This window comes from Symsagittifera roscoffensis, chromosome 2 (assembly GCF_963678635.1).
Source record: "Symsagittifera roscoffensis chromosome 2, txSymRosc1.1, whole genome shotgun sequence".
In the NCBI taxonomy this organism is placed as follows: Eukaryota; Metazoa; Xenacoelomorpha; order Acoela; family Convolutidae; genus Symsagittifera; species Symsagittifera roscoffensis.
In genome coordinates, this window is record NC_087063.1 from 82,586,053 (window position 1) to 82,609,825 (window position 23,773).

The 23,773-nt window shown below is 35.6% G+C and overlaps 1 protein-coding gene and 1 non-coding gene across 9 annotated transcripts in view; both read right to left on the reverse strand.

The window, feature by feature from the left end:
- Nucleotides 1–9,796: 9,796 nt before the first annotated feature.
- Nucleotides 9,797–23,773, reverse strand: part of LOC134840639 (muscle M-line assembly protein unc-89-like) — an 85,817-nt gene continuing 71,840 nt past the window's right edge. For 7 of the 8 annotated variants that reach the window (XM_063856586.1, XM_063856588.1, XM_063856587.1 and 4 more), the window contains 10 exons: nt 23,545–23,730; nt 21,363–21,583; nt 18,717–18,877; nt 18,243–18,361; nt 16,169–16,364; nt 12,785–12,894; nt 12,058–12,215; nt 10,892–11,200; nt 10,164–10,402; nt 9,797–9,911 (listed from right to left, as the gene is read on the reverse strand). In XM_063856586.1, the coding sequence (XP_063712656.1) occupies nt 10,262–10,402; nt 10,892–11,200; nt 12,058–12,215; nt 12,785–12,894; nt 16,169–16,364; nt 18,243–18,361; nt 18,717–18,877; nt 21,363–21,583; nt 23,545–23,730 (1,601 nt within the window). In that variant the 3' untranslated portion in view covers nt 9,797–9,911; nt 10,164–10,261. The remainder of the gene's footprint in view (nt 9,912–10,163; nt 10,403–10,891; nt 11,201–12,057; nt 12,216–12,784; nt 12,895–16,168; nt 16,365–18,242; nt 18,362–18,716; nt 18,878–21,362; nt 21,584–23,544; nt 23,731–23,773) is intronic. The other variant, XM_063856589.1, reaches the window with a different exon arrangement.
- Trnac-gca (transfer RNA cysteine (anticodon GCA)) lies at nt 11,897–11,968 on the reverse strand. The gene has a single exon. It is a non-coding gene; the product is annotated as a tRNA-Cys (tRNA).

Sequence of the window (23,773 nt, forward strand, 5' to 3'; positions counted from 1 at the left end):
GGTCCTTTCCCTCGTGGATAAATGGTCTTAATTAAAAACACGAAGTAAGTGATGACAACTAACAAAGTCTAAAAAATGTTCAAAAAGTAGTTTAAATCAAACAGGAAGTGAGTTGATTTAATCACTATTTCCTCATCTACATTTAATGAAACTAAAAACACAAACAAAATTTTTTTTCTGTGTAAATAAATTATTTAAAATCGAAAAAAAGAGAAAAATTAAGTACTTCTCAAACTATATTCATATTCAAAAACTGACCATTCAAGAACATGCCCATAAATGGAAACTTACCATGGTGGGATCTCCAGCCGGGAAGACTGTGCACTCCATATACGTTTTGTCCTTTCCCTCCACCAAGTTAGTGATATCTTGAAGGGCCTTCTTGAACTTAGGGGCGATGTGGGGTTTGGAGGGTTTGAACAACTCGTCTTCATTCCACTCATCTTTTTTCGCCCACACCGGAGGCGGCAACTCCTCGGGAGCAAAGGCGTCCGTTGGTCTAAAATAATATCGCATTTTGTTCACTAATCTACTGAAGTAAGAATTAACATTATATTTGTTAAGCTACCTTACATTAACCATAAATTTTAAAAATCAGTTAAAGTTTTTTATTACATATTTATTCTTAGAAAAAACGGCCACAAGTCAATGATTGGAACACAGCGGTTGGATGAGATAGTTTCGTGAAAAGTATTTTAAGACAAACTCTTTAGAAAGTTTCAACGACCCATTATAGCTACCTTCATCTTTCACTTAACAACCACCGTTACTGCCAACTTTGAAGCGAACTTTTTCAAAAAGGCCCCACGCAAAATTTTTAGTTTTTTTTTAAAAGAACTTGTTTGTTTTTCTAAAATGATTGGTGAACCCTGTTGGTATCAACCATTCATTTCAACTTTAATTCAAATGTTGTTGTCAATTAACAATGTCAAAAAGTTTTTTTATTGCAGAGCAGATTAAAAACTCATTAGCTCGTGGAGTTTTTGTCCCCCACAGAAGAAAGGTCGGCAGTTTAAGGTCCCCAATGATCCTGGCTCGTTTATTGATGGTGAAAAAACAATATTCTGCTCAGAAATTATAATGAAATAATGTGATTCTTAACCGCAGCGGTGTTCCGTAAAGAGCTTTCTTTTTTGTTCATTTCTCTCGCCGAGAAATCGTGTTAGACATACGATAGCGATTATAATTTGAAGGGGGGCTTACTTTTTGGGGATGAGAACTTTGTTGTCATCCCACTCGTCCTTCTTGGCCCAGCTGGGGGGCGCCTCGTACGCAGGGGCCCTAAACATGTTCACCATGCATTGAAAAAAGACTCTCCGATTCAATGGTGTGTCAATTAACAAGAAAATACAGTCATCATTCGCAATATTTCAAACCACTCTCAGAAATCAACCAAACTGCACAAAATTTTGATAAATTTATTCAACCGATAACTGGACTTGAACCAATATCTCTGAATGCTAAAGAACGCTGCTTCAAATCAAGAGTCCAGGCCATCAAACATCGACACTGTCTTCGACTCAGCTAAATGCAGTGAATCAAAAATTCTTTTTGGTAGCCGCAAAAATTCTTTCGTAGGATATTTTAAATGTATACTAGGTTTTTAATTTTTTGCAAAAAAAACGCGAATTGCAATGAGAACTTTGTGCTTCTTTAACTAACCTTTTGGGTATGAGACTGTCCTCGTCACTCCAATCTGGTCCATTTTTGTTCTTCTTTGCCCAGGAGGGGAGGGGACTATTGTTGGTCGCAGGGGGCCTAAGCAACAGCCAAACATCAGTCAAAGAGCAAAACAAATTTCAAATTCCCTAAATTGCAACTTGGAGTCTGCAATCGGGTCAGTGCGTATGGGCTATTTTCGAGTTCCCCACCCCCTTCGTGAATCTCAAAACAAATTTGCATAAAAATTCTTCAACGGCAAATTTACACGTAAGAAATGTTCTAATTAATTGTTTACTTGTTCACGTTGAAAATTTTTATAAAATAAAAGTTTTGAACATCAAAAGTCATTCAGAATAAGATTTCGTCGATCAAATTTCCAAAAAAATCATGGCTGTCTTGGAAAAGAGCCGACATATGAATATATTAAGGATATTAGGATCCACACAGCATGCTTTTGCGACCAAAACTTCATTTTCCCCAGAAACTTGGAAGAGTCGCGCATCATTAATACAAAAAGCATTCAAACAAATGTTACATTCACAGATAAATTAGAATAAATTTGGAACTGACAACTTTTGTTTGCAATTTTCAGTTTTTTGCATCTTCTGCGCTCTTTGAAATGAGAAATTTAACAAACTCTTCAAGAATAGATTCCCATTGGAATGCATGCTTGTTATCTATCATCAGTATCGTGTATGAATAAAATTTCCATGGATGTGACAATTTGAACAACATACAAATTTCGGAACAATCAATTCTTTCTTAGTCTTTCTTTCTTTCTTACTCACTTGTTGGCTCTGTTCTGTTCCAGCTCTTCGTACCCTGCTCGCATGTCTTCTGGCAGTTGGGGCTCCTTAATTAGCGATTCAGTTCCTGAGAAGAAAAATAAAATTATGCATAATAAGATAACTTCGTATTTTTCTAAGTGAAACTTTACTTCTTGAAGTAAAACTTCAATATTTGATAAAGAAGTCCTTTTCATTTTTATCACTTTCTCATTAACAATTATCCAGAATAATCCACAAAATATCAACAAAATTCGATGCTTAAAAAATTCACAATAACAAGTTGTGTAACTCAATTAAATTAAATTATAAAAGATTTGATATTAAAAAACTACTGACCTCTGACTGCCACTCTGCACGAGTTCTCAGCCATACCAACTTTGTTGGTGGCTCTGCATGTATAAACTCCACTGTCTCGAGGGTTCAGGTGGTCGAATTCAAGGACACAGAAGCCGAACTCGAAGATGGGTCTCAGTCTTGTTTTGTGTAGCAGGGGACGACCGTCTTTGAACCATTCTACTACCTGAAAATACAAATTAGTCGTGCTTTTTCAGTATTCCAAATAGTAGTGGTTTTTGTCCAGTAGCTGACTTTTCCATCGGCACATAGTTGTTATTGTATTACAATGTGTTCAAAGTTGGTCAGAAAAAAAACTACGCCGAGCTCAAAAAACACTCCGTCACTACATTCGAAAGTTGCCTGGCTTGTTACGTATTTGAAGTAACTTTTGAGAGAAAAATATTAAACATTAAATCATCACTTAAAAAAACGTAAAATTTGCAACTTTTTTTGTCCGTTTTTAAAGCTTTAAAGCCTTCCCCCTGAATTTTTCATAAAAACAATCATCAAAACCTAAATAAGTGCTTTCAATACGTTCATTGACACTTAAAAATCAACGCAAAAAACAATCATTAGTCGCATTTTATAATCTTTAGTCGCAGTTTTGAAAAAAAAGTATCTTCCTTACCATGGTGGGATCTCCAGCTGGGAAGACAGTGCACTCCATGTATGTCTTATCCCCCTCAACCATACTTATGTCCTGCAGTAGTTTCTTGAACTTGGGGGGCAGGTGGGGCTTGGAGGCCTCGAATATCTCATCCTCGTCCCACTCGTCCTTCCTAGCCCAACTGGGGGGCGTCTGATCCTCCGGGCGGGGAGGGAGGGGGTGGGTGCCTCTGAAATAGAACAAAGAACATTTTAGACGTCGAAAAGAAAGATAAACTAAAAAAAAAAAACATCGATTTGGGAAAAAAACTCAAAAGCGTCAAAACATTAGTTTAAAAAATTTATGACCATATAGTCAAGTTGTCAAAATTATTAACAAGGACGGTGAATGAAAAAAAAACAGAGCCGCCTCATTTTTGATATGAATTGTGCCAACATATCAATAAAAAATCAATAAACATACCATTAAACACAAAACTACTTTAAGTTTCTCGAAATACCTTTTCGGGATTGCGATCTTCACGGGTGTTGGCTTCTCTTGTTTTTGCGGCACTGAAGCACAAAATACATTTAGACTTCCAAATTTGAAGTGAGATTTAAAAAAAATTACAAGCATGATTTTTGCAGAAAAAATTGATGATGAGTAATTTTTCATTTTAAAAGTTATGAAGCAATATTGAAAATGGCAACCATTTCAATTCAATTTGTTTGTCAATGTGTTTTTTTATTGTTCCGAACACTGAGTTACTTATAGTTTTTAGTAATTATTACAATCTTTTATATATATTTATTTCAACGTTCGATTTCATGGATTATTTTTTTCTTTATGGGCTCACTTTTGATGTTGAGTTTGCAGGAGAACCCGTCAGTGCCGGCTGGGTTCTTGGCGAGGCAGTTGTACCACCCGTTGTCCTCTTTGTTCACGCCGCCGGGGAAGGTGACGTCATAAATTCCAGGTGCCACTTTCTCAACCACCGGACGCTCCTGGGGCTCGTAGTCGTTGTAGGGATCCTGGTTAATATTCTCATTACAATATATATTTTTTTAATTTTGAAGATTCAAACTCAGATTTAGTGAGCGTAGCTGTAAAAAACTGCGAACACCCTTCAGTATTTACTAATAAAAACTTATCTATCAGTATTTATAATGACAATTTTATCCCATCCATGTCTTTTTGAAACGCTTCAATTTTTGCAGTAATAGGAGTTTAAATTCGTTTGATATTTTGTTTAAAGTTTCGAAAATACCATAAAATACAACTTTTGAGCCAATAACTGATATGTTTACCTTTTTGAGGCCGTCCTTGACGAAGGCCAGCTCTGGCTCGGGGTTTCCGGTGACCCTAACTCGGAGGGTGATTGGCTCCCCCTCTCTGGCGGGGATGTTACTCGGGGGCTTCTGGGTAATCTTGGGGGGCTCTTCGATGCTCTTCTCTATTTAAAAATGAACATCTTTTTATCACAGATGATTCTGAAACCGTTATTCAAAGAGAATCCGTATTTTTGTTATCCTGTCTTGATTCGAGAAGTGGAGAAATTATCAAATTTAAACAATAGTTAATTTAAGATATTGGAGCTAGGTAAACAAGTTGAACAACAGTTAACCAAATTAGCCTTTTCATTTAAGAAACAAAATACTTGAGAGCGCCAAAATATTTTACCGTGTTTTCAGACGTCTAGAATTTGTTCTTACCAAAACATAGACAAGAAAACATTCATCAAATATCTCGAATTATTATTGCACGCAGATTGTTTTCTTGTCTATACTTTTAGGCAAGAAAAAATGTTAGACGTCTGAAAAGGGTTAAATTTTTTGGCGCTTTCTCAAGTAACTTTTTTTCTCAAATGAAAAGGCTAACTTGGTTAACTATTGTTTGACTTGTTTACCTAGTTCCAATATCTTAAATTAACTACTGTTTAACTTTTTATTGCCTAGTTTCAATATCTTAAAGACCTTGCACCCAGTGTTGGTCGCATGCAGACAAGACAACCGTTTTCGATTGTAAAAAAAATTGCTGTAAGTATTGCTGATAATGTCTCCGGGAATGTTTTGATTCCATTTAATGGCATTGCAAGATACTTTATTTTTCATCAGTATGTATTTTAACATCACTTGAAAACATATTATAACAGAGAAGCTAATCGGAGCTTTGCACCACCCACTTGTGATACGATCGCAAATAAATCTAGTAAAAAATAAAAATAGTAAAAAAAAACTGGGAACTGCGGAAAAAGTTTAAGTGTGTCAAAATGAATACAGCCAGTTGTTTTTTTTTAAAAAGAAAACACGCCAAGACAAAAAAACACAAAATTAGCATCGCAAGAATATTTGCTGAGCGGCAAAACAGTACGTTAGCAGAAACCGTTTGTTTCAGCCAAAAAAAAATCAAAAAAACATAAACAATAAAAAACTGTTCGAGTCCCCTCCACCTTAGAACTACCAAACCCGCAAACGAAAAAAAACTTTTTGTACTGAAACGACGCAAAATAAGTTCATCAAGCGGATAAAACATAAGCCAAAATCAGTTCAGCAGAATAAAGTTTTTAAAAGAAAAAAAGGCAAAGCACGAAGCCAAGATAATTAAAATTACAAACAGCAGAAATAAATCAAAACACTAAAAACATCTACATAAAAATTGGGAGCAGTAAAAAACAATTCTACGACATGGCAACTAGGCCGCCAAAACGTAAGCCGACAAATAATAGGCCGAAAATATTTTATGAAACGGAATATTTCCGTTTGAAAAAAAAACATCACATCATGTCAGATTCGAACCCAGCAACTTTGCCGTCCCAGGCGTATTCGTAACCTCGAGACCAAGTAGGCTGGAGTTATCATTTTGACAAATGAACTCAAACTCGAGTTCGTTTACTGTTTCGGTGAATGAATTAGTAAATGATTTCAAATTTAGGTTCAAAAACAAAAAAAAAGAACATAAACTTGCTAGTTTTAATGTTGACCTTTATGCGAAAAAAGTTAGTCACGGGAAAGAAAGTCCAATACCAGGTTGCAACACACTTGCTATCGCAAATGTAATTATGATAATTTTGATTATTATTGTTTCGTTATTGATAAATATTATGATTATTATCATGAATATTACTATTATGATTATTATGATTAATATGATTATGATTATTAAAGTTATTATGAATTTTATAACTACTTTGATTTTATTATGATTATGATTATGTTTATTATTATTATTTCAAATATTAATATTAACATTAATTTTTTATGATGATTCTGATTATTATTAATATCATGATTATGACCAATATTATCATGAGTATCCTTGCGATAAGTAAGGGTATTGAAAATGGGTACTGAATGTTTTACTCTGAACAACTTTTTTAAATTAACAGAATGGCCAAAATGCTATTTCGTTTAAAAACTATTTCGTCGTATTTTGAGCGAATTAATGACTGTTTTTGCCTGCATATGTGCGTCGGCCGCAGTGTGGAAGTTGAAAATTGAAATTTTCATTGGTACCAAAAACTGAGGTCGGTCAGATTGATTTCTTTTGGCTTATTTTTCTTAAGATGTAATTCTATTTATTTTTGTTGGTATGAACTCTAACAATGTTGGTAGAGCTACTGAACTCTAACAATTTGTTTTAAAATCTAAATCAACATCTTAATAAAATTAGAACAATTAAACTTGAAAAATGGACAAAATTTTTTTAAATTTTTTTATTTTAGTTTGGTTTTTCAGTTGGTTCAAAATTTAAGTCGGAATTTTTGTTAACTTTGATTATGCAAGCGGTTGTAGTCATTACGGTTGCACTAAGCAAGCTATAAAAAATTGGAAAGCAGATTTTTTAGGGTTAACAAATTTCTTAACAAAATCACTGAACAGATTTCTCGGTTAATTTCAATGTTAAATCAAGTTTGAGGTCCAAAATGTTCTATGTTGATTTTGTTTTCGGCTCAAAGATCGCCGATCCAAGTTTTTTCGGCTTAGAAGGTGTCCAATAACTTTTCTGAACGGTAACTTAACAATTTCGATTGTATTTGTCGGAATGTGTTCGTCCATTTGATCATATTTAGGACAACTCTATGCAATTTTTTAGATATAGTTTTTTACTTAACATTTTCAGAACAAACTGGCATCCGCCGCATTTTCTACTTTTGACTTGCATTTCAAGTTGAGCGAAGCTCTGTTTCTCCCATGGATGATTATGATTTATGATTATGGTTATCATACTTATTATTATTGTTATGGCACAGCGATTCGCATCACTTGCGACACAACAGAAACAAAGTATAACAAATAAGCAGACAGAAATTGAGACGAATATGCTAAATCGAAAAAATAGTTGAGAAAGTCGACAAAAGCTGCATCTACCAAATTTTATAAATCCTTATCTTGAATTAAGTTCAATTTTTTTATACATGACAAATAAGAACTATAATCTCAAAAGACTCACGCACATAGGACACGTTTTGCTCGTCCAACAATGCAATATGAAGCTTCTACGCTGGTTAAGTTTGAAACGAAAAAATACAAGGAAAACGAAAAAAAACGAATTTAGATTGAACCGGATTTGGTGATTTTCAAACATTAAAAAAATTGAATAAAACGGGTGTTTGAAATGGAAATATGCTCAGACTATGTCTGTTGAGTGGCGAAAAAGCAGATTTGAGAAAATTATTCAGTGATTTTGTTGGACAAGTTGTGTACAAAAATCTGCCTATGTTCCAAATCGCGAGCACAATCATTAAATGCGTAAGAATTCAGTGCACATAAATGAACGCCAAAATCAGATAACTCAATTACCCTACCAATGGGGCTTGAGAAATCGCATTCAAGTTTTTAGAAGAAAGCTGACATTGACGACGATAGTCAGAAAAGGCAGATCCGACCAGATTGGAACCACAAGCTTTAGAATTTTAAATGAAGCTAGATGAAACATCTGCAAAGTCTTGTGAACAAAGTTAATTGTTTACGAGAAAAAACTCTAGTGCCCAGTTGCAATACCCTTGCTTATCGCAAGGATAATTATTATTGCTATTATTATAAATGTTCTTCAAGATAATTTTATGAACCAACCGTCTACAATGAGTCTGACGACGAATCTTGCCTCGCCTCCTTTGTTAGTGGCCACACACTCGTATGGCCCCCCGTCTGCAGCCTGGACTGCGGGGAACACAAGTGAGTGGGTGCCATCCTCCCTCACCACTATGGACCTGTCGGGGTCATTCGCAGGCACTTCTTCTCCATTGTGGAACCAACTAGATTAGAAAAAAAAAGTTGGTTTTGCATCGCAAAAAAAAATTAGCATGTGCAGTTGGTTTAAATTGCACAAAAGATTCATTAACATAAACAGCGCTTAGAGTTTAATCTGAAGAGTGCTTCTTTGATGCTCATTCAAGCAGCACAATTTGAAACAGCTTGATTCCGACTAAATTATGTTATCCTAACATCTACTCATCGGTTTGAAAATCTTCTCGTTGATTACTTGCTGAATTTAAGCTTACTTGATTTCAGAAGACTGAAAGCACTTCAAATATGCGTCTATTCGAAAAGTTGACGTTAAAATTTTAAACAAAACTTTCTAAAAGGAAACATCTTCGTTTGTATCAAGCCAAATTTTTACCTGAAGCTAACTGAATTTTTCGACAACAATTTAACATTTTTTGGAACAGACTTAAGCGTTCTGCTCTTTTCCTTCAGGGCAATCTTGAGATATGGAGCGAGTTTGTCATTTATTTTGCGAAAGCAGATGTCAATGGGACCCTCCGACCGTGACCCAAGTGGGATTCGAACCCAAGACCCTCGTGTTAAGAGAGATCCGCGCGCCTTACCCACTCGGCCACGGCCGCTATTGTCCTGCTCTTACCGTAGAGTGGGCATGGGTCTTCCTGTGACCTTGCAGTCGAATCTGGCTGTCTTTCCTTCCTTCACGAACAAGTCCTGTGGCTTGGTAATAAAAATAGGGGCCAAGTGTTTCTCATACACTCCCGCCTTCACCGGTGGGTCCAGCTTCTTATTCCTATCTTCCAGCCTGACAAAAAAATTAACAAATATCAAAATACATATTTGTTTGAAAATAAAGCATAGATCAGGAGCATCAAGCGAGCACCAGGATACGATTTTTTCTGTTTGTGACTCCAAAATTTTGAAGAACGAAAGACACTGTTCTGCACAACTGTTTTTTTTTTCAAAAGTAGAAAATTTATTCAAAAAGTTTGAATATTATGCTTTTCGATCTTCAATTTTTGAAACTATTAAAACGCAATTTTGAAAGATAATATTTTCTTACATCTTGAATGCCTGCATCTTCGCTGGATCGACTTCATCAACCTGTCCAGATTTGTCCACATAGAACTGCGTGGTGGTCGCGGTTCGACCTCTAGCGTTCCAGGCTAGCACTGTGTAGTAGCCGGCATCCTCCGGATACACTCTGGACAGGGTCAGGGCGGCCTTGGTGGTTCCGGTGCTGGGGTCCCGGAGACTCCTGGAGAGTGCCACTCTTTGGGAGGGGTAGAGAGGTCTCCCGTTGTGGAACCAGTTGAACTGAAAAAGTTAGAGATTATATTTTGGGCCTATCTAAAAGTCGTTTATTGGTATTTTTATGCATTGTTTTCTGGCGCAAAATTGGCTTAATGAATAAATTGATTAAGTTTAACTGGAGCAGCAAAAAGTATGCAAGCTTCGTTTCTTTTTAATTTAAAAATTTGAGAACTTCTGATGATGATGATGATGACTTCTACTATGAATCTCCTGTCCAATAAAACTTATGAAAAAGTGAAAAGGGTTATCTCTTACCCTAGGGGCAGGGTATCCGTAAGCCAGACAATCGAACCGTACAGTGGATCCCTCAATCAGCTTCTGGCTTTGAGGCTTCTGGGCAAACTGCGGTGCAATCATCTCCTCTTCTGGGACTTCATTGTCGTCCAAGTGTTGTCGCCTGGTTGCGGAGCTCCGCCGGCATTCACAGCGCGCAACTTGTCATCTCGGAACTCGATCTCATTCATTAGTCGTTCCTCGAACGCCTTCGGATTGAACTGAAAACAGTCCAAAAGTTATTCTACAGCAAGTAAAATTAATTAAGCAAATCACATTAGCATTAGTTGAACAATCCAAATCATGCACAAACCAACCTCAGATTTCTAATCTAAGCAAAATGACTTGGAAAACGAAAATAATAATGAATTAATGATGTTTGCTCAAGTCAATAATCATTTCAAATCCATGCCATTGCAGTGAGCTTTGAAGTCAATTGGTTTTCTTCAATCAAACCCTTGCTGATGTTTTTTGTTTAATTGTCGTGCAAAATTAATTGTCCGAAGATGAAATATCCCATTAAGTTCGACTGTTTTCTGGTCGCATCGTCTCCAGTATTTGCCTTTTTTTCGAAACAATTCTTTTTTGTCATAATATTGTCAATGTTTGATGTTTAATTTCAATGGTTTAGCGTCAGCTTTTGACATGCCAAACGAGATATTTCTTCCGTTAATTTGATTCGTTAATTGGTTTCATTCACGCTTGATTACGTCATAGCCTGGCGGCTTCGGAGCTCCATTGGGCATTTCGTTCTTGTGAGACCAGGTGTCGAAAGTGATGATGAATCTATCTCTCGGTTTGTGGGTTCCCAGGGTACCCGACATCTCGTGGTCTGGCACAGCGGAGGAGGGGGACAAAAGACTCGGCTGGGGAGGATGATCTCCTAGATGATGACCACCCCCTCTGGGTTGAGGCGGATGATCTCCTAGATGATGACCACCCCCTCCTCCGCCTGGTCCCCCCATCCTCATGTTGACATTTTTGGCCAAGTTTTGTTCATACTTGGGTATGTACACATCCTTATCGCAATCATCATTACATTAGACCGAATATAATTTTAAATAAGAAATCGAGTTGACATACGTGTAGAAAACAATCCTAAAAAGAAACTTGTTGTCTGTTCACCCAGTAACAGACCATTTTTACGCGCAAGACCGCCAACAGATTTTTGCCTGCATACAATCAACGGGGGGGGGGGATTCTCATTATTGATGATGGAGGGACCGAATGATGGAACACTTTAAACCAATCAGACTCCTTAGACGTTCATATTGGCAACATGATTTTTTGCATATAACCGAAATCTTTATAAACAGAAAATGAATTATAGCTGCACCGCAAAAATTTGCTGTAAAATTTGTTCAGATAAATAAAAAAAATTGGTTTTATGTTATTTCCTAATACCCTACTTCGATTTCGCAATATTCGAAAATTCATCTATCTGCTTATTTTCTAATCGGTCAATAGTATTTTTTGAGATTTTTGAATACTCAGTTCTGATTGGCCTAAGAGAAATGCAAATAAATTTCCAACATTCGGTCCCCTCATCATTGAGGGACGCCACCCAATCAATGTAATTCAAAATGATTATAATGTCTAGAGTCTCTAATACTTCAATGACGATAATTCTACATGACGCTAACTTGTTCTGCGCCCTCTGCTGGGGTAAAAGAGAATTCAAAATACATATTCCAAGTTCTAAGAATTGAACTGTTAGGGGACACCCGGGTTCGAACCGAGGACCTCTCGATCTGCAGTCGAATGCTCTACCACTGAGCTATATCCCCTTCGTAAGTTGACTTTAAGTGTCGTCGAAAATAATCAAGATATCAATTTTTAAAACGCCGAATGCGTATTTTTTACAATCTCCTTGAACCTTCTTTTGGTCTCCTTTGATGCTCTGCTTGAACACAGCCGGACTTCTGGCCCTGACTTTACTGGACAACTCCCCGACAAACTGTCGCTTCTGGTCTTCCGACACAAACTTCTTGAATGACTCATCGTCCAACAGCGGCGCATCGGTGGAGGCTTGACCTTGAAAGAGATGGCAAAAAGTTAATCTGAACCATTCTTAGCTCAAACACACATTAGACACTTTTTGACTACCCCCCCCCCCCCACCGTTCATTTTCAGTGCATTTCCTTGAAAAATGAAGTTCTTAATAAAGGGGCTCTTTTTCCTCGGAAAGACCTCATATTATGGTATACTGAGCGTATGAAAACGTTAGGTATGTGTTTGAAGTAGTCTAATTATTCCGAATGCCAATTTTGAAAACAGTTGGAATTGCGAATAAAAGTTTCACTAATAAAAATTGCAGGTGCGGGGAAAAGAAAAAGAGTCAGGGACTCTTATTTGGAGCACTCACAGATAACTGTGACTCACAATTGAGATCTCTTTAACTATATCACACCTTTTGAAAAAGGGGGATATTCGTGGCTAGGTATAAAATTCTGATATGCTTAACCGTTGATTTATCTCTTTATAGGGGGGATATTCGTTAATCGGTACCCGAGAGGGGATATAATTAAATAAATCCCGAAATTGTTAAGTTGTAACGTGTGCTTTGATTGAGTGGATGGATGGATGATGCGCGACTGACTGACCTTTGACATTGACGGCCACGCAGGTGTACACGCCACTGTCCTCGTCCGGGAGGATGAAGGAGATGGAGAGGGAACAGTGGCCGGAGTGCATCTCGTTCTGCACCTGGTACCTATCATGCACAACACACACATTTCAGCTACAGGTTTGATTTAGTTTGTTTTGTTGTTGTTGTTTCATTTTAGAAAAATAGTCATCATAGGAATAGGTAGTTTGAGTAGTCATAATATGTAGTCATCACATGTGTGTAGGCTTGAAGAGTTTTTTGTTGTTCTTTCATTTTGGATAAATTGAGTTATGACCGAGTTGGTTAACTCATAGAGTAATTTCGGATAGGGTACACCGTCTGCTCGTCACGCTATCTTATTTTCGGCCGGATAGATTCGTGCAACTTCTTAGTCTAATACCGATCCTAATCTTACTCTTATACTATCTAGTCTCAGGTTGTTTAACTAGTCTCTGCTAGGCTCAATAGATCTAGGGTATACTGGTTTATTGCGGCTGCTGAAGTGCTCGGGAGAGTCCAACTAATTTCTAAGTTAAATTCAAATCTCTCTGGTGCTGAAATTACAAGTAACTTCAGCACTTACAAATAAGTGGGTTGTTAGTTAGATGGATCATGATTGGTTAATATTAAATACTTTACATTGGTAAAATATCTAAATTATCCAATCATAAAATGTAGTCTAGATCAGGTTCCACCCATCCGGGTTTTACAGAGTTTTTTTTTTAGAATAGTTCTTCTGCAATTCGAAGGATGGATGATGGACGTTGGTGTTTGGCGAACATCTTATTTCTTCCGTTTCCTCTTTGTTAAAGGAGTTCCAGGAAGCTGGAGTTAGAGACATAAGACGTTGTGTCTTCTAGTGACAACGACTAAGTCTTTGCAACAAACTCAAATCTGATTTCAGAATGGTTTGCTATGTCAGGTTTTTCTGTTCTGCGTGGAGAACTTCTTTTGTGTCTGATCTAATTTGGGAATGGCGTGGAGATTGTGCGTGGAGGGGATGCCTGGTTACTCGGATCTGTACGTATACTTGAACATCGAGGTGGTCATTGGTCTAGTTCAATGAAGTCCTTTTCTGCGAAGTCAAGTCGTACTCTAAATCCTTTGAGTTGTGATTGTGAGTGGCATATCGATTGTGGTTGGCCATTCTCTCTCGAGTGTAGTGGGGTCGTTTTGTCTTTAGATGTTCGTCCTTGGTGTTGTATTCTGATCTATGTATTGCATAATGTAATTTACATTTTATAAAACATTTATTAGTTTAATATTTTTTAATTATGATTTTAGTTAGTTGTTTTCACAAAAGCTTTTTGTTTTAGTTCGGTTATTTTGAAGAGTTACTCACACTTGAGTAGCTCTTATTAAAAATAGAGGTGTGGTCACAAAGCGTGGATGTAGCGCGGTGGGTTAGGCCGGCTATAGAGCATGCTCAGGACGTCCTTCCTGGTGGGTTAGGCCAGGAGTGGGAGTATGATTTCATGCGGTTTTTGTGAGGGGTCCTGTTATGTGACAACGTTTTATGTTGGGTTTGTTGTGGTTTTTCTTATGTCTTGTTGGTTATGTCCTTTTTCCAAAAATCAAATTGTTTGTGGTATGGGTTTGTCTTTCGACTTTTTTGTGTTTTATTATTTCTTTCTTAGACTTTATAATAGTCTTCAAAAGAATAAATTATCCAGTTTTAAACTGGGTTAATCCGGTTTGGGTACCGTTGGTTTCCTTTTCTTAGTCATGCTGTTATTCTATGATTTGTGGTATTTAGTAAGCTGCGTTGGTTAGTTTTGTTTAGTATATGATTCCTTTCCAACCGGGTTAAAGGAAAGTTTGAAACATGTTATTATATGTTAGAGTTGTTGAGTGTGAAAACTTGAAACTGAAATTCATTATTTTAAACAATTCTTCGTGGGCGAGCTGTGCGAGTGTGGATAGAATTTCTGTGCGAATAAATGAGAATATCAAAAGGTTAGTACTGCAATTGCATTTTATTAATTTACTGCATAGAGTTTGGAAATTTACTGCTAGTTATGGGGGAATTTTAAGTTACAAATTTTCATCATAATTAGATTTACTGCTTGTGGGGAAAATTTTAGAAATGAATTTACTGCATTGGTATTAAATTTATAAATTTATAAGTGTAAGAGATTAATAGAATTGTTGAAATCTGTTTGATGAAATTTGCGATCTTTATTTGTTTTTTGTGGTTTTTGTAGGTGATCGTCGGATGAAGGCTAAAAATCTAAAGAAAACATGGATAAAGTATGGTGAGTTTTTTAATATTTAATTAGTTAGTAATATTCATTTAATTCATACTTACCTGTTAGTCGTCGGGGAAAAAACCGTGGGGGAAGATGTCGTGAATTAGTTCTGAAGTTGTTAGTAGTTTAGCTAAGATGCGGATGATATTTTTAGTCTGAACCAGATGAGTTATGACCGAGTTGGTTAACTCATAGAGTAATTTCGGATAGGGTACACCGTCTGCTCGTCACGCTATCTTATTTTCGGCCGGATAGATTCGTGCAACTTCTTAGTCTAATACCGATCCTAATCTTACTCTTATACTATCTAGTCTCAGGTTGTTTAACTAGTCTCTGCTAGGCTCAATAGATCTAGGGTATACTGGTTTATTGCGGCTGCTGAAGTGCTCGGGAGAGTCCAACTAATTTCTAAGTTAAATTCAAATCTCTCTGGTGCTGAAATTACAAGTAACTTCAGCACTTACAAATAAGTGGGTTGTTAGTTAGATGGATCATGATTGGTTAATATTAAATACTTTACATTGGTAAAATATCTAAATTATCCAATCATAAAATGTAGTCTAGATCAGGTTCCAAAATATTCATCTGAATGTGTATTAATCAGGGAGCGGAAAAAAGTAAATATTTAAAAAAAAATTTTCGCTCTTGATTAAGTAAAAAGAAGTATGCTAAAACATATAATTTTACTTTTTTTCGCTCCCTGGTATTAAATTATTAGTCAGGGTAGCTTAGAAGCATATCAGCTAATCTCGTTACATATCTTTTCAAAGTTCAGTGCAGTTATTCTCATTGAAAAGACTTTTCTTTTCCCTCCTCAATGATTTGAGCCCATGACCACCCAACGGGTCCTCCATTTGGTACAACTTTACGACGTCCAATTTTGGCCGAACAATCAAAAACGGCCCAAAATTGTCTTTTTTGTTTAAAACGTCATGTGTTTTTCATTGCTCGGCAAAAATAAGATTTTTACAGTTTGCGGCCGCTAGTTTGCTAACTCGTTAATTAGCGTTGTCAGAACCCCTGTTGAAACTTGCGTATCTTAGTCTCATTCTTGAACTGTTTCACAAGCTAAAGTTGAAGATAACATAACGGTTGACTGTTTTTTAGAGTTTTTATGGCCTGTATCTCACCTGTATCCAGACTGGATGGGTTGTCCATTCTTGAGCCACTGGATGTCTGGGAAAGGGTATCCGGACACCACGCACAAGAACATGGCATGTCCCCCCTCCACTAGTCGCTGGGGGGTTAGTTTTCTCACGAACTCAGGTGCCGTCGCATCCGGAGAGGCTCCTTCGTGTGACCTTGGCTCAGTTTCAATCACGACAGCTGAAAAAATAAAGTCAAGTTATAACAAAGATAGACGGTTACTGTGCAAGTAACACAAAATTTTAAAACCAGTCTTAAAAAAAGCAACAAAAAATATTTTTTCAAATTAGTGTCGTTTTTTTCTGCGTGGTGTGATAAAAAGTTTGGAACGTAAAAAACGAGAGCATAGGCATATTCGACAAACATAGTACAATAAGCAAATTGAACAAACTTTGTAGAAAAATGAAATGCAAAACAAAAAAAATCATTTTTTCAACTCTTGCTGAATTTATGAAGTTTTTGCTTCCAAAAATGTCGTTAAAAAACTCCGAAAGTTGATATTACTTGAGTAAATTTAAAATTAGGTTAGAAGAACCTATTATAAACGGCTCAAATTAAACATAAATAAGCCTGCTCGCTCGCTTTATTCGCTCAAAATTAGACTAAACATTTCAACGGGTTTTTCTCTTTTGTTTGACATATCACTCGAACCATATTTATTTGTGATGATTATTTGTGGTATTTTTTTTATAGAAAACAAAAAAAGAAAAAACTAAACCAAATCCGAATACATAGTTCTTCCCCATTTTTTAAATGGTCGGAGCAATAATAAATTTTTTTTCAAGAAGGAACAATTTGATTGCTATTTACAAATATTAACCAAAAAACAGCTGGGAAGAACAGCAAAAAAAGCCAGTTAGCTGCCTATCGAGTGGTCTTTTTAATTTTTGAATTAATTATGATATAAGAAAGCGAAAAAGATAGTTATTTCAGGGAAAAAATAGTTTTTTGACCTCAAACTAATTCAGTCACACTATAATAATATTTAAAAAAAAACAGAAACATAGTCGTTAGATAGTTGGAAAAATGTAATATAATAACCTTTTAAACCGGAAAAAAATAAACCAGAAAAAAAAGTGAGTGAATAGGCAATTTTTTTATTCCGCTGAGATGCCCATTTTTAAAGCTAGTGAATCACATTTTTCTGATCTTTGAACTTTTCCAGTTCGATAGTTGAATTTGCCTTCCTTCTAACAAAAAACGAACTGAACTCAAACGAAACCAAATGTACAGCGCAAAAAATGAAACTCCTAAAAAACATCACGACTTTATAAAGGAAAAATAACTTCGTTCTTTTACACTTAAGAATGAGATAAAAATATGTTATTAACACAGAGGCCAATAGTGTCACAAAAATATGACTGATAACACTACTGGGAAAAACTGAATAAGTAAAAATTTGAGTCAACAAAATTTCTTAGGTGACGCACGCCAATTATGAGACATAATTCTTAATTGACACGGCTCTTTTCCAGTATCCCCCTTTTCAAAGTACCGAGTTTTATGTTTGTTTTACGTGTTATTACGGTTAAATGCGTGATGTTACGCTGTAAAGTATGAAGAACAAATCTGTTCTTAGTTGTCGATTTGTTCAACACGGCAAACTTCATTGCATTATGGCAATGTTAAATAAGCTTTTCAAAATTGAATTTGAAAGGGTGGGAAGTCGAAAAGAGCCAGTGACGCAGGCCAATTATGTTGCATTAGCAGTACCAGTCAATTTTAAAAAAAAAGAAATTTACCAATTAACATGCCTCAATGTATAGAGCAGACGCATTTTAACTAGTATTTTCATTAAAAACATCCGACCCTGCCCAGGTTCGAGCCCTCTTACTCTGCTGCGGGTCTCCTTCTCTTCCTCTACGCTACAGATCCATGGTGTAATAGTCTGTGTCAATATCCTTAGCTTTGGCTGTACTTAATAGCTGGTTTTTGATCAAATGAAAAAATTTTGTCGCAACAATATTTGCGTCGCAACAATATTTGCGACTTAGTTTGGAAAAAAAAGAGAAATCATACTATAACACAAGCTTTGCTTTTGTAATTATAATCATCTACCTTCTCTGCAAGTGAGGTTTGTGCTGGTGCTGACAGCGTCTTCTGGTCTTCCGGAAGGGTGGTTGAAGGTACACGTCCAGATGCCACTGTCCTCCGGGAAACACTCCGAGATGAAACATCTGCACAAATGCACAAAAACAGCACAAAGTCAGATGAAGGAACAATGCAAAGGCCGGAATTTTGGTCAATTGTCAAGGTTAAGCACATGAACATCAAATCTGTTTTCCAAGGCCTAATTAGTCCGCATTCCAACTTTCGTAACAATCGGACAATGTGAAAAAGTTTTATTTCAAAAAATTTGCAGGTGGGGTGAAGGAAAAAGATTTTTTTTTTTGATTTCTTGAACTCAAACTTCATATTCATCATTCAAAAACCTAGTGAAATATTTTGTCAAATTCGTCTTTGGGCATTTTTCAACCTATTTGATGTCAATTTTGAGTTATTTTGAAACAACTGATGGCCCGTTTTTATTACCTTGCGACATTGTTCGAGAAAGAGAAACCGAAGTTTGGGTCTTTGTCTACACAGACACCGTCCTTGCTCCAACTCACAACCAGCTGGTCATTTCCCCCTCCACTTAGTTCGCACTGTAAAGCTGCTGGGTTGCCCTCATGCACAGTCACTGCCTCCAGGTACTGGAAAAATATCCGAAATTATGATCATTGCTTCGACCGCAAAATGGGGAGATATTTTATTGTAGGGGGGAGGGGTTGTTTCCACGCAAAATCAAGAAACAAAGCATGCGTCAGATGAAGCGCTGAGTGATATATCAATTTAAAGCAATTTAAATCGTGATTCAATCGCTTCAAAAGAAAACTAAAAAACATTTTTCTCCGTGTTGAAAAAATGGGTTTGGAAACTTTGCATAGAAACTGAATTATTTTTTGTTTTTCAAATCGGTCTTCGTTAATTGAAAAAGTAACCATTTCATCCAATCCAGAAAAAAAGAAAAACTAAAAACACAAAAATGCTTCATTTACAAAGCGGCGAAGTTTCGCTTCGCAAACACTAGCGAAAACACGACAAAAAGCAGCTCTGGAAAAGTCAAAAAAAAATATAAAATAAGCCTCGAATTAGCAAAAATTCGGCTAGGAATTAGCAAAAATTCCATCTTCAATCAACTGCAATCTAGAAATTTTGAGTTTCACGCACTAACCACTGAGCCACGCACGCTCAACCATGAACAAACACTAGTCACGAATAAAGCAACGACATATGCTAATATTCAGCAAAAGAGGCACCAAACACCAACAGACACAATTTTGCAAGCAATATTTTGCAATATAATAAACTGAAGGCATCCATACTAATTTTTACTTGAAACAGATTGCTAAGCATAAAGCCACATTATGTTTTTATTAGGCATTTCAAAAAAATGCAAGATAAATTGAGTTAGAAATAGAAATTTTCTGAAATCAAGTTTTTATGATCGTTATATTGTTTGAAACATATAGCTTTTTTTGGTTCGTTTGACGAATGAAAAATGCATCAACTGTGTTAACTTATTACTACGCAAATTTCAAAGCACATGCTATCAAAAAGCCGTAAAGGTGCCCAAAAAGTGGCACCAACATTTGCGACTAAGGTTTAAAAAAAAAAGGAGGTTCTTAATAATACACTAAGTTGATGCTAGTGTAAAAAACAAAATTACATAATTTTTACTTATTTTTAATGGAAGCTATTTGAATCAATCAGTTTGTCTAAGTTTAAACAAAAAAACGGTTCCAATTGTTGCTGAAAAATTAAACAATTTCTCTAAAACGAAAAGCTGTTCCCTAATTTTGTAACAAACAAAAATTTTCTACGCTTTTCTTCATTCTCACTGATGAATCTCTGCCAAAAAACTGTACGTAGAATTGCAACAAAAGACATTTATCAAACAGCAAGAAATTGAACATTTTTGTGCAAGTACCACACAAATTTCAGGCTATAGTGATTCTCTGAAAAATATCTATATATGTTGCAAAGTTTTGTAATTTTTTGTCAGTTTAACTTCACTAGCTATTAGTTCAACTTAGAAGCGTCAATTCATTTCATAAAGACAAGCAAAATTGGACAGAAAATTGATTCATCTGACAAAATGAAAAATTGAATCAGCTGACAAAATGAAGGACTTCCAGCAAATACTGTAGAAAATCTGAATACATCAATTAAACACTAAAATCAGTAGCCTACATTTTGAAAAATTAACTGATAGTATAACACAAGCATTATATATGTTTCCTATAAATCAATTTTTGTTGTTGTTGCTCTACCATCTAAGCTATCTAAAACCAAAAAAAAAATCAATAGTTTTTTCACAGGAAATTTGATCATCCTCATCTAAGGGAAGTCGTACAAAAAACTTGATAACAAATTGCTATTTTAGACATATAAAATCAAAACAATGTCTCGATATAGGTACCAAACCCCAAGAAGTTTTTTTTCCGACTTCTGAAAATGCGGAAGAACTTTGTCTTATCGTGTATTTTAGTTTTTTCTTTTCTCTTTTTATTTTCCGCAAAAAATAAGGCTCCGCAAAAAATCGTCGTAATAGGTTAAGAGATATATCATATTAATCCCCCTGCAGTTGTGATTAAAAACTATCAAAAAACCCTCAGTTGAGATTTTTGGTCTAATTTTGAGCGAATAAAGCGAGCTGGCTGGACTGTAATATAGAAATAAGCTGAAAAAAAAAACTTATTTTTGCTCCAACAACATTAATTTTTGAAGCTCTTTTAGCGTCTTCCTGGCAACAAAAAATACCAAAATAGAAAAAAATCAGCGAAAGGCTAAAAAAATTTAATTTCTTTAAAATTTCTTTTTTCGATTAATATTTTGGTTAAAACTGTTGAAAGATAAGCGTATTTATCTCTTATTAGCAAAAAATCCTACCTTCATTGCCGAAGGAGCAAAAAACCTGTGATCGAAATTTTCTGTGCTACTTGATCAGAGCTGTCCTTGTTTCAAATTGTTTTTTTTTTTCGACTGAAAAGGAAAAATAACCGACTTCAGTTAAAAAAAAAGTGGAAGGATCTTTTTGAGGTCTTAGATTTCTGGCAATAAAAATTTTTGTGAAAACGTCATGAATGCTTTTGGCAATATTTTTTCACCACGAGCTTATTTCTAGTATTTGCGTACCTTTAAAATCTGGATAGACATTTTTGATAGTTTCTGAGGCTGAGAATTGAGAGCAGTTTTCAAGTTTAACACAATCGGGGCTTCTTCTTCTAGTTGGGCGAGGATCACTTTCACGACAGCCGAGTCTGAGTCTCGTCCGGCGACATTCTCCGCAACTATAGAGTAGGTTCCTTCGTCTTCGGGAAAAGTCTCCGGTAGGTAAAGGGAGAACCACTGATCTCCTGAATGCAGCAAAAAATTCATATTTAACAAATTTCCACACCAAATACAGAAAAAATAAGTATTTTAGATTTGATTAACTGGAATCTGTAAAAAAATACAGTTTATTGAAAACTTCTTAGAAGGAGCGATTAATTTGAAGTGGAAAAAAATTTGAGTTTTGAGCTTAAATTTGCAATGTTGAAGTTTTTCAAAACATTTTAAAAAAACTGGAAAAGATTTTTAAAAAATTCTTGCTGGAAAAGACGAGAAAAAAATACCGCTGTTCCTCTAATAACAAAGCTAGGTGTATATAAATCAACCGAAGTATAAACCGGCTAATAACCAATCAAAAAGACCATGTATAATATAATAATTATGTAACAATTCTGAGACAGTTACGTAATCATGCCAACTTTAACAAAAAAAGCTATAGTTTTGGACTGGTTTCTACATAAAAAAGGGAAGATTGAGAACTTTCGCCCGAGTATTGTAAAAATCACTTCTCGTCTCTTGTATTTTTGCGAAAAGCATAACAGCCAAAAAAAAATTTTTAGCATCCAAAAACTTAAACAAGTATGAACCATAAATTTTGATTCCAAAAGAATATTAAAAATAGAGTTTTCGTTTCATTTTCTGAAATTGAAAGAACAATTTTCAAAATCACTTATATAAATATTATTCAAATCAGAAAAAAAATTACTTAGATTAATAAGGGTCGAGCTTTCAATTTTAATAGAGTACACCAAATTATTTGCAAAAACACAATAAAGAAGGAAAAATGTTCAAATCAAGGAACTTAGGGCAAATTTAGCACGTAAGGATTTACCTTTGCAACGGGTTAATATTGCGTAGGCAACAGGGGCTTAATAACGCCAACAGCAAAAAGTGCCCAAAATTTGCAGATTACTTCTTTCGAACAACTTAAGCTCGCGATATAAAGCGTAGCGAACGAATAGCAGTACTCAAGGGTTTGACTGAAAATCTGGTTTGAAATACGCCTGTTTCCAGCAAACCCCACAACCCAAGAAAAGGGAATAAGTTTGTTATGAACCTGCTGCCAAAACGGGTCGCCAAATTTGAAAACCAAGTCTTCACTTCCAGTGTTTAGATATTGAGGAAAAGAGCCCTACAATCAGCAGGGCAAAAGCGTGTTAACTTGAGAACATATACACAGTCTGAAGCTAGAATTTTCTGTCCATTTGAGATCAAAATAGAAAGAGCATTTCAAAGACTAAATCGAGCTTGAAGTCTTTTTTGCTGAACAAGTTTTCGTAGCCAATTTTTATTGCTTTCCTTTCAAAATTCTAGTTTTAAATTTCAGTTAGAAAACGTTTTATGGACTGTTAATCTTAAGAACTGAAAATTTATTTAGTTTTACGCTGAAGACAATTGCTCACGATATTATGCTAACTCAAATTTCTGCTTATGCCGCAATAAAATCTTCGCTTTTTTAAGTTTGCTAAACGTACCAAGCGGCTACTAGTTTACAACCCGCAAAATAAACGCTCAAACCCATTTTAAACATGAACACTTTCAATGATTCTGAGCCTAAAATAAGAAAGCACAAGTTTTCATTTAATTCAGATTCAGGGGACATTCACGGCCTGGGAGCTTAGAGACCCAACGGGTTTTGTAATGAACCGATTAGTTATGTAGGGATATTTCACTATTGATAAGAAGAGTTCGAAACATGTGAGCGCTTTCCACGGGTTATTTTGTTTCAAATTTCAAAGCATGGTATTATTTCGGGGCTAAAATCTAAATATGGTTTATTCCATGAAATATACTGAACAACATGACAATTTATTTATATAGATTGAATCATTTTTCTAATTTTTAAGTTAGAAAAATGATTAAGTAATTTTTTAATTTCCGTTTTTTTTTTTCAAATTTCAGAATTTTTTATTTGAATTTCTATCACTAATTGCCTAAAAAACGCAATTGAGAAAAAAAACAAATTTGGAAGCCGTGATTTTCTTACGTTGGTTAATTTGGAACTCCTTAGACGCGACTATTCTCTCCTTCTTGTTTTTATTCTTCTCCTGCTTGTACCACGTGACTTTGGGCAGGGGAACGCCGGTGACCTCTACTTCCAGTTTCAGAGGCTGACCCGACTTCACAGTCTTGCCCGACAACTTCTTCCGAATCAGAGGCGCCTCTCTATGGGCTAAATAAGCATGAAATATATTTTAAAAATGAAAATCTCGTTT